The 11,996-nt window shown below is 38.0% G+C and overlaps 1 protein-coding gene across 1 annotated transcript in view; it reads right to left on the bottom strand.

Annotated features, from left to right (window-relative positions):
- Positions 1 to 7,140: 7,140 nt before the first annotated feature.
- rassf9 (Ras association domain family member 9) overlaps positions 7,141 to 11,996 on the bottom strand; it is a 13,658-nt gene continuing 8,802 nt past the window's right edge. The window contains exon 2 of the mRNA XM_061894430.1: positions 7,141 to 8,449. Coding sequence (XP_061750414.1) covers positions 7,285 to 8,449 — 1,165 coding nt within the window. The 3' untranslated portion in view covers positions 7,141 to 7,284. The remainder of the gene's footprint in view (positions 8,450 to 11,996) is intronic.

The raw sequence follows: 11,996 nt of genomic DNA, 5'->3' as shown, positions 1-11,996 counted from the left end.
GAACTTTTTGATGATTTTACGGACCGTAGATGGTAAAATCCCTAATTTCCTTGCAATAGCTCGTTGAGAAATGTTGTTCTAAAACTGTTTGACAATTTGCTTACAAAGTGGTGACCCTCACCCCATCCTTGTTTGTGAATTACTTAGCATTTCATGGAAGCTGCTTTTATACTCAATCATGGCACCCAACTGTTCCCAATTAGCCTGCACACCTGTGGGATGTTCCATATAAGTGTTTGATGAGCATTCCTCATTTATATCAGTATTTATTTCCACCTTTCCCAACTTCTTTGTCACGTGTTGCTGGCATCAAATCATAAAGTTAATGAATATTTGCACAAAAAAATGTATATCAGTCCGAACATTAAATATGTTGTCTTTGTAGCATATTCAACTGAATATGGGTTGAAAATTATTTGCAATTCATTTATATTTACATCCATCTCAATTTCCCAACTTATATGGAAACGGGGTTTGTACGTACATACATACATACATACACAAACAGAAACATACATACATGTGTACATATATACATACATACATACATACATAAACAAATACAAACATACGTACATACATACAAAGAAACATAGAAACATACATACATACGTACATACACAAATAGAAACATACGTATGTACATGCATACACACATACATAGAAACATATGTATATACATACAAGCATACATAGAAACATACATACAATCATACGTACATACATACATGGTACATACACAAATAGAAACATACACACATGTACATGTATACAGACATACATGCATACACAAATAGAAACATACATACATACATACAAGCATGGAAACATACATACATACATACGTACATACACAAATAGAAACATACATACATACATACAAGCATGGAAACATACATACATACATACGTACATACACAAATAGAAACATACGTACATACAAACATATGGTGAATATGTTGACACTCAGTGATCCCTCAGGTCAAAATCCAACAAAACTCTTGAGTTTGCCTTCTCAAAGAGTGTTTGCCTTACTAGGCTAATGAACCCTCTGACCAGTGACCACAGGGGTACCTTGGTCCAGGTACGTGGATGTTTTCCTAAAACACAACTTGGCTTCTGGCCTTTTTTTCAATCTAGTGAATTCTTTGCAAGACGGAATCGTGACCCCTGCCATGCGAAGAGTTCGCGCTGAAGAGACAAGGCGAGGTGTTGCTCGTCTACCTAAGTGTCTCATTATTAGCATCTGGCGCGAATGACAGTCTGGACTTGATTCGCTAAGCTGTTTTGAAATGACTTTCCTTCGAATTGCTGCTGTAAGAGCCTCTTCCAGCGCTCTGAGATCCTGGAGTGTTTCCATCACGAAACCAAACATCCGACAGCACAACACGTTTACATTTAGACAGCAACGCCTAAATGCTACGCTAGCATTAGTGTACTTTCAGAAGCCCTTGAAATGGTTTGCTAAGTGAGGTGGGTGAAAATGTCATTTTGATTGTTGTAGTCCACCAAAGGGACCCAGCAGACCACTTACTGGTCTGAGGTGGAACAGCATTGTTTAGTGTTCTGGGGACAGAATTAGGCGGACATGTTTTGTAGGACTGTGAATCTTTTGGCACCACACGGTTCGATTGGGTAAACGATTAAATTCTCTGTTTAAAAACAATACTTTTAGTAACATTGGGTGCTAGTTCCATGATGAACTACATGACTTCATTAAATAGATAAACAGCCCTGATAAATTGCTATATTACTTCAAAGAAAACTGGTTTGGTTTACCAAAATTCTACCTAGAATTTTTAGAATCTATTGAAAATCGTTACAAATAAGAATCACGATTGATTCGGACTTGGCGCAGGTCTGCAGTGTACTGCATGATGAGTATTTTTGGACGGATGCGTATTTTGCAATGTAAGGCACACATTTTGTGTTTGATGAAATGACTCTTGGAAGTGCTGCCAAATAGCCCGCAGTCTCTTGAACGTGCCTCAGCTTGTGTCGCTCCACGAGACATGTCTTCATGCTCGGCAACCATCGGACGTCTTGGCGGGTCCTGTCGGACAGGAGTTGTGCTGACGGATGACCACGAGGTTTCCCGCTGCTGGCGTGTAAAGTCATGTTTCTGCTGACCCTCGATTGCAAACATTACTTGACCCTCCACAATAACAGCGTCAGCCCCCTAACAGTTATTGGTGTAAGAGCTTTGAGGATCTCCGAGAGGAGGAGTAGTGGGAAGAAGAAAGTGGTTAGGATATTTTCATCTGGTGAAATTGATACCTTCCCCCAGCGTGGCCCCCGTCTGCCCGCAGCACAAAGACCAGTCTGTCAGTCGCGCGTTTGACAAGAAGACAACACTTTGGGAGTTAAAATGACTTCAATAATCATTCATGAAAAGAACGCTTGGCTCACATTATCACTTTTATTTTGGTTTCGTTGTTTCCATTACTTCTGAAGTAAAAGCTAAATCATAGTCAGAATAACGTAAAAAAGGTAAATGATAGGTAAGAGGAGGTAAAAAAAGGGAAAAGAAGGTGAATGAATGGTAAAAAAAAGTAAACTAAAGGTGAATCAAATGTAATAAAAAGTGAATAAAAGGGAAAATAAGGTAAATGGAAGGTTGAAAAGGGTACATAAAATGTAAAGATTTACAAAAAACTAAGAAAAAAAATATAAGTTAAAACAAGGTAAACCAAAGTAAATTAAAGGTAAAACAAGGTAAACAGAAGGCAAATAAAAAGGTAAAATACGGGTTATATAAAGTAAAGAAAAGGTAAATAAAGTTAAGTAGAAGCTCAAGTAATGTAAATATAAGGTAAAAGAGGCAATTAAAAGGTAAATAAAAAGCAAATAGAAAGTACTGGAAGGTAAAATAGATAAATAGAAGGTACACATTTACAAAAAGAAAAAGGTGAATAAAAGTTAAAATACAGGTAAATAAAAAGGGAACTAGAGAGTTAGGGAGTCTGAGTAGAAGGTAAATATAAAGTGAAATAATGTAAATAGCAATTAAATAATTATGGTTGATATAAAGTAAAGAAAGGGTAAATAACATTAAATAGAAGCTAAAGTAGTGTAAATAGAAGGTAAAGGAAGCTGAATAAAAGGTAAAAGAAGGCAAGTAAAATGTAAATACAAAGTAAATAGAAGGTACAGAAAGGTAAAATAACTAAATAGAAGGTACACATTTACAAAAAAGTAAAAGGTGAATAAAAGTTAAAATGTGGTAAATAAAAGGCAAATAGAAGGTAAGGGAGTCTTAATAGAAGATAAAAAAGGTAATAGAAAGTAAAGGAAGGGAAATTAATGGTAAATGGAAGATAAATGTGAAAAAAGGTAAATAAAAGGTAAAGAGAATGTAAGGGAGTTTATGAAACCGGAAAAATCTTTGTTTTAACTATTTTCTCTAAAACACACATTGAATTTAAGTCTTTTATTTGATCTCTCAATTGAACAAACTAATCGCTAGATTACTAAAATACTTGTCAGCTGCAGCCTTATATATATCTTATTTATATGAAGTTTTGCCAATGTATACGTCAATGTTAATCTTAATTACTTTTTATATTTGTCAAACTTAACTTTTAGAATTTTGGGGGGTAAATCTTACTTTACTTTCTTGCCTTTTCAACTCGTCACCAACTCAATACAAAGTTTACCAACTTAAAAACAATAAAAACAACGATGTAAATGTTGCTTAATTTATTCATTTTTAAACAGTGTGCACCCTATTTATTAGACTCACCTGTCGCACAACTTGTGTGTTGGCAGTGATGGATCAAACAACGGACGTCCAAAATGTCAAAAATGACCCTTAAGTGCCTACTTGATAAGTAAAAAAAAAAAATGAGCCCCTCCCACCAGATTCACGTATCGTCACAAAAACCGCAGGAGACGTCCTTAATGACAGGACGCACGTAAAAGGCCTTAGGACCCATATTTGAAAACAAACGGGAAGTGGGCCATCTTGGTTTCCGTCGGCCATTTTCAGGCCAAAAAATAGAGTCGTACTTAAACGAGCTCCTCCAAGGGACTGAGATTAAATGAACCACGATTGAAACGACAGATACTAAACAGATATGCCATGATAAATAAACTGCAAAGGAATTTAGCCTGTGACACAGGATGTGGGCGTGGCCTGGCACCAAACTTTGATCTGATGGTTCGCCATGAAACTTTTAACATTTGTAACTCAGCTCCACAAGTTCCGGTCTTGACAATAATTGGTAAAAATGATAACGATGACACCTTGAAGTTTCTAGATGGGTCAGTACATATTCGTACCCATTCGCAGTGTGCAGAGCCTGGCGGTTAAAAATTGTTACCATCAGCCATCAAATTATCATTACTTGACTGATATACAACTTTTTTATCGGAAACTGATCATGACTAGAATTGATATGTTTTTATGTAGAACTTCAAAAATAAGAAATGGGAGATAGAAACGTTTTGAGCAGGCAGTTTATTGACAATAATGGTCTGATGGCAGAAGGTAGAACAGACCTCTCAACCCCTCTTTCTCAGTCCCAGTGACTGCTGTTGTGTCCTTGGGCAAGACTTCTTGATGTGTGAATGTGAATGAATATCCAGTGGTGGTCAGAAAGGCCATTGGTGAAAAATGGCAGCCATGTTTCCTTCAGTGTCTTCCAGGGCGGCCGTGGTTCCAAATATATCTTACCATCAATGTAAGAATGTTATTATTATTATTTATGGAGGGCAAATAGGATGTATAGTATATCTTAACTTTTTGTCAAGATACTGTGTCTAACTTCAACTTTTGATTCACAAGCAGGCCCATAATAATAATACATAAATAATAAGTATGAGAAATAATAAGATGGGCTGCAATGATTTGCATACACCAGCAGGCCTAAGAAAATACATAATTTTTCGTTTTTTTTTTTTTTTATAAAAGTAGTAAAAAATGTAAAATATAAATGGCACGTGATATAAACAAGTAAGGCTGTAACACACTTGATTTTAAGTTTTACAAAACTAAATAAATACAATAAATTAATAGCCACACAAAATACTTTCTCGGCAGAAGAAATATTTCACATGATTTTGTCTACTTAAGAACCATTTTATTTTCATTTGGGTGTTTAATTAGTTCATCTTCTTCTAGGGGGCACGAGCAAACTTGATTCTTATCCGAATCGCGATTTATTTTCATTGCCAACTTCATTAATAATTAAAAAAAAACATAAAAAATATTATATATATATATATTTATATATATATATATATATATATATATATATATATATATTATATATATATATATATATATATATATATATATATAGGTAATCATTATTACTTGCTTTTAAATAAGAATACTTAAAAAAAAACAAAGCTGTTTTGAGGCCATTTTCATGCAAACATAAGGATAATGTCTTACCTGTAACCTGTTTTTTAAAAAAGTTGCACTAGAATTGTAACCAAATTATCATAACAAAATAATGCATTGCGAAAATCAGTTTAAAATCGAGAATATATTCTGAATCAAATCATTAAAAAAATTAAATGTTTTAATGATACATAAACGTGTGTTGGGTGCGTAACATCCAGTTTATGTGACGTCATGCAGATTCACTTCCTGTTGTCGTATTGCTTCGAGTATCGATCAATGTCTCTGTCTAAGAGCAAAGATTGTAAGTTTAATGTACACAATTCAACATCTTAGTTACTCAGACAGTAAAGTTTTTTACATGTTTATATGTGGGTATGTCGTTTTTTTTAATGGAGAAGGACGTTAACATCTCTTGTTTTCATGTCAGTATTGAAGATAGCTACCGCTAACTTTTTTCTCCAGGAAATGAGCAGAGTTTATATAAAAGTTTTATCAAATATGGTTTTCATTTTGATTTAAAACTGTAATATTAACCGTTTAACATTATACCGTTTATCGTTAAAACCCTGGTGCTATCCATCTGGTGGTCATCTATAATGATATATTTGATGTATATATACAAACATATATAAATAGTGAGTTTTAATATAAAAGTAACGAAAATTGTGATTTCGAGTGCTAATATTGCATATTTCAAGGATTAAAAGATTGTTCAAAACCGGTGACTCTTTTCGTCTTCTGACTCAATGTTCTTTAAAGGGGTCATGTTATATTTTTTCTACATTTAAGACACTTCCTTGTGGTCTTCATACGATGTAATGGTGGTTTTTTAAATGATAAATGGGTTGTACTTGTATAGCGCTTTTCTACCTTCAAGGTACTCAAAGCGCTTTGACACTACTTCCACATTTACCCATTCACACACACATTCACACACTGATGGAGGGAGCTGCCATGCAAGGCACTAACCAGCACCCATCAGGAGCAAGGGTGACGTGTCTTGCTCAGGACACAACGGACGTGACGAGGTTGGTTCTAGGTGGGATTTGAACCAGTGACCCTCGGGTTGCGCACGGCCACTCTCCCACTGCGCCACGCCGTCCGAATGTTGTTTTTGGTCCGAATGTTGCGAAGATTATGTTTTACAGATTATCTTCAAGCATTTGTGGGCCGTCTTATTTATGTGCCAAAGTCCTCCTCCAGTCCTGCGTCTCCCCCCTGTCAGCCATGTTGTAGATTTTAGTACTTCCATATGGAGTCTACTGACAGATATAAATTAGAACTATACACTACTTTGTATTAGAAATGGCAACAGCGGAGTCTAGCCCCATCCTATCTTGCTGATTGTATTGTACCATATGTCCTGGACAGAAATCTGCGTTCCAAGAACTGCGGCTTATTAGTGAATCCCAGAGCCCCAAAAAAGTCTGCGGGCTACAGAGCGTTTTTCTATACTCCAGTACTCTGGAATGTTCTCGCGGTAACAGTTGGAGATGCTACCTATGTAAAAGCATTTAAGTCCCATTTTATCTATGAATGTTCTCATTCATCCAGGTCTTTGTAATCTCAACTGGACTGTTTGGTTTGTCTTAGAAGACGTTTCGCCTCTTATCGGAGTAGTCTTGATTAAGCCCTTAATCACTCGTGATCAAGGGCTATAAAAATAACCTCTGACTGATTGATTGATGTACGAGCCAGTCCGCCCCTCAAGAGGATTGAGGAACAAGTAGGAGCTTATTGACTACAATGTCAGACTACAACCGGATAAAATATCCGACGTAATTCCATGGTTTGATTTAAAATTTTCAGGATTTAATGCAGATTCCAAATACACAAAAACAGGAACCAACAGGTAAGAGAAAATTGGTTTTGCACAATATGACCTCTTCAATGTTTGTTTTGCACAAAGTCGAAAACGCTGTTAAGTCTTTTTATCAGACGTCTGTGTCTAGTGGAGGATGAAAGTTTTGGCTGGGTGACAGCGAGTCCTGACTGTGTGTGGAACTAATGCCAGTGTCAGAGTCCGTGTCCGTCACGTCGGCGAGGGACGAGCCCTGCTTGAACGTTGCCGCCCGAGTCCCCATTTTCACGGCAACAGGTGCCTCCTCTGCGGCTTCGCATATTTGCAGCGAGCCTAGCTGTGTGGCCAGTTGCCGGCACTCCTGATCTCTGGAGAGCAGAGCGGTCTCGGACTGATGAAGCTGCTTATCCACTTCCGCCGCTTGCCCACAAAGAGCCAAGCCCGCCAAGACGCTGCGTCTCAGCTCCGCCTGCATCCTCTCCAGATCGGCCAGCAGAGACTGGTCGGTCTCACGGTAGGTCCAGGACGAAGCCTTCGCTTCTTCCCCTTCGCTTGCCATCCTCAGCTCTGCGTCGATGTCGTGACTCAGCTGCCTGATGACAGCCTGGTGCCTCTGAAGCTGAAGCTCCAGCTGGTGGACGTCTTCACTGGCGTGCAGGAGCTCATCAAGCTGCTCTGGGTTTAAAGTGGATCCACAGTCCTCAAAAAACTCTTCTCCTTCTTTCTGCACCTGAAGCTGCGCCGTCTGAAAATCCAGATCCCTCATCCGCCGGATCTGCTCCTGGATGGTGTGGTCCTGGTCCAGAATGATCTGCACCATGTCCTGGATCTCCACTTTGCCGTCCTTGTGAATCTTCTCTAGCTTCCTGAAGACTTTCTTCACCACACGCTTCTGCTTGTCCACAGGCAGCGTCTGAAGGTTCTTCACGCTTCTCACAGCCTTGCTGCTGCTTCTAGTCTTTGGACCTTTCATGGCCCGCGTGGGCACAAAGTCGCTGGTTTTCACCAGAACAAATTGGATGAAGGGTCTCTGATCTCCCCAAGCGTTCCACAGCCTCAAAATCCTGGTGAGTGGCGGCAAGGCTCTTTCGAAACCCTTCCAGCGCTCCAGCAGACAGAAGTCTTTGGACTCTCCATGCAGGAGCCGCTTGCTCTCTGCGATGGATCTGTGATCGTCTAGTAATGCCTGAATGATGTCAGCACAGGTGGTGTGTTTGGTCACCCCACAGACGACCTTCTCTTCCTTGCAGACCGTCACCTGAATCTCCTTCCCCGTCACAACCTCGCTGTCTTTGGTCCTGAAACACCAGAACGTGAAACATCAAAGTCTACATACAGTTTTTACCTCCCTGAAGGAGGTTTCTCAGGAACTTTTACAGGCTACAGTCATTTTCTTGAACCATGCATTGACCTTCACTTCTACTAAGACGTTGGTCCAAGAGGTCATCGAGCAGGAAACGACCTTCCCTCATTGCGTCTCGACGTTATTACATTCTTACTCAGCAGTGATGACTGTCGCATGCGATTTAAACCCCGAGAACATCATTACCTTTTCATCTGGACCATCAAAACCGACCAATATCCATTTTTCCCCTTGAGCCTAATAGAGCAGCGCTAATGTCGCCGAGCTAATACAGGCTAATCCAATAAGCAGATGACATTTGCAGACACTTCAACTATTGTTTGCTAGCGACACAAAAGACAAAATGTTTCTTAGACCGCGGTTAACCTCCTTTAAATGTCAGCCGATGACAGACTTTCATTTTAGGCTCTAACTAATACGAGAAAAAAAAAAAGTTTAGTTAAATGCCGAATGCAGCTGAGATAGGCTCCAGCCACCCCCCGCGACCCCAATAAGGGACAAGTGGTAGGAAATGGATGGATGGATGGATGCATGATACACATTTTTGTACAATATCAAAACAAGTAAAAGTGAGCTTTTGCCATAGTGTGCACTTGGTAGTGCCCTATACAGAGAGATGTGTTTTATTATGCAAACTAACTAAACAAGATCTGGAACAAACCACCCCCCACATATAAAAAAAACTAATGGATTTGAATTTGGATTCAATATTTTTCTGGTTCTAAATCTTTTTTGAGGGTTTCAAATCTTTTTCTGAAATGCAATTTTTTGGGGGCATTGAAATTCCCTTTTTGGATTGCAAAATTTTTGGGGGGTTGAAAATATTTTTGGTGGGGTTGCAAATCTTTATTTGGATTGCAAATTTTTTAGGAGGGGGTCGCAAATTTTTTAGGGGGGGTTTGCAAATAATTTTTGGGGTTGTAAATATTATTTTTTTTGGGTTGCAAATCTTTATGTGGGTTGTAAATCTTTTTTTTTTGGGTTGCAAAACTATTCTTTTTGTTTCAAATTTTTTCTTGGTTTCAAATCTTCTTTAGGAATGGGGGTTGCCAATTTTTTTGGGGTTTGCAAATCTTTTTGGTGGAGTTGCAAATCTTTTTTTGGGGTGGTTGCAAATCTTTTTGGGGTTGCAAAACTATTTAGTTTAAAATTTGTTCTTGATTTCAAATCTTTTTGGGGGATGCACATTTTTTGGAAGTCGCAAATAATTTTTTTTTCGGGTTGCAAATCTTTTTTGGAGGGTTTGCAAATCTTTTTTCTGGGTTGTAAAACATTTTTGGGGGTTGCAAATTTTTTGGGCCGAAAATGTTTTTTGGGGGGGTTGTAAAATATTTTTGGGGATTTCAAAAACATTCTTTGGTCACAATTTTTTTGGGTTGTACAATCTATTTTGGTAGTTGTGAAACTTTGTTGGTCAAAACTTGATATTTTTTTTGGTTGCAAAAAATTTGTTTGGGTTTGTGTACTCCAGAAAATGAGCAATATCAGCGGTCTGTTAGTTTATCAAAGTACGGTTGACATTAAACAGGCATGTCCGATATCAGCAATAAAAAAAATACACATCTGATATCACCTTAAATCTAATATTTTCGATATAATGTACGAAAAAAGCAGTCCTTTAATCTATTTACTTGTGCAAAGCCTGACAGTCTGTTAACATCTAAATGTCTCCAATAATCACACAATGTGTTCCATTTTACTAAAGTAATTTACAAAAAGGTAAACATGCTACGAGCTAACAGCTACACAACAGCTAAGCACACACCATTACACAAAATAGACATATCTATGCATCTACATAAATAGTAAAATACAATGTATTGCTATTGTAGTAGCATGCACATAGTAGTAGTTAGTGAGTACACAGTCAGTTGTGTGCCGTTAAGGCCAGCAAGGCCTTCTCTACTGGGCTAACATAAATCACGATTATAGATTAATACAAGTTAATTTTAATCTACTTTCCATTAAGTATTCATCATATTATATTCATGTCTAATTAGGCTCCAGTGTTGCTTGTTTTTAAAAGTTAAAGTTAAAGTACCAATGATTGTCACATACACACTAGTTAAAGCTTTTATCCCATCAGAATTCAGCTAGCTTGTTGCCAGCGCTGTTAGAATTCTGCCAGATAGACAGTTGATAGACAGTTGCGATAGCCAATCAGATCGCGAGTTGTTGACAGTAGCCCATCTAGGTAGCCTTACGCTAAATGTGGCTGTGATTGAATTTTCACTTGTCACTACAAGGTGAGAATCCAATTACAAGTTGCAATTTTCAAAAAGCAGGAAGGGGCACTGGAGCCACACCCAGCCAACAGGGAAATCATCGGTTCTCACTTTTTAAACTCACAAAGAAAAAGTTCAAATATTTTATTTTTTAATTTTTCCACATTTAATATGTTCTTTACAATTATTTTAATTCAGACAGTACCACGCTAGGTATGTTTTAAATGCTGATTCATTGATTTTTAAATGTGCCAAATAATGGTATTTTGTACACTATTGAGGTGTTTCAATGTCCAGTAGTCCACAAGTGTGTTTCTGTATAATATTTCTCCAGCCGTGGTCATGTGGTGACATGAATGATGGTATTTTGAGGGGTATTTATTAAAGTCGGACTAAGTAGGACATCACTGAAGGCCTAGGTGGGAAACGCACAGCCTGCCACTGTACATAGTTGATTTACTAAGAACTACCAGTGTAATACTAATGAACTGCTAAGCTAGGTCGCATGCACATAGGGCTAAATAAATGCACATATTTGCAATATATATGTGACATGTATGTCGTTCTCACATGTGTATGTTCCAGACAATTCGGCTTAAAAGTAACTTTACTGTAAATAAATGTAGTATTCATTGAAGTGTTTCTAGAATCAGACAACCACAGACGACTATTTATCTTGGAGGCGCCGTGTGTGTGTGTGTGTGTGTGTGTGTGTGTGTGTGTGTGTGTGTGTGTGTGTGTGTGTGTGTGTGTGTGTGTGTGTGTGTGTGTTCACTTGTTAGGATGAAACACAACCAACCCTCTGAAGTGTTCAGTTTCCCACATGGATGCAAAGCAAAGTGGTGAACAAGTGGTGAGGAATGTCGCGGGAAAACAACGATGTCCGTTAATGATTACGTGGAGCCTCAAAAGTGAGATCAGCGAAGTAAAAAGTGGAGATAAACTCTCCACAAACAAGTAATGCACGACTCGGACATTCGGCAACACCAACAAGGGGACTTTAAGAACTTTTCACAAGGCTTAGAAAAGCAGTGAAAATAACTTTCTAGTTATTATGAACAGTCTAAATGTGTCATAAAAAGTTCTACTTTATTCCTTTTCTTTAGACACGGCGATGAATAAACCCAGCAACATCCATTTTTAATGATAAATGTTTTGTGGAGTAATCATGAATAGATTATGTTTTTGCACTAACAAGGAGTGAAGATATAAAATAATGTATTACGGATTAAAAAAAAAATGTTAGCGGGGCGCACT

This window comes from Nerophis ophidion, linkage group LG03 (genome assembly GCF_033978795.1).
Source record: "Nerophis ophidion isolate RoL-2023_Sa linkage group LG03, RoL_Noph_v1.0, whole genome shotgun sequence".
Lineage (NCBI taxonomy): Eukaryota > Metazoa > Chordata > Actinopteri > Syngnathiformes > Syngnathidae > Nerophis > Nerophis ophidion.
The sequence above is the reverse complement of the archived record's forward strand: the minus strand, read 5'-3'. Positions and strand labels throughout refer to the sequence as shown.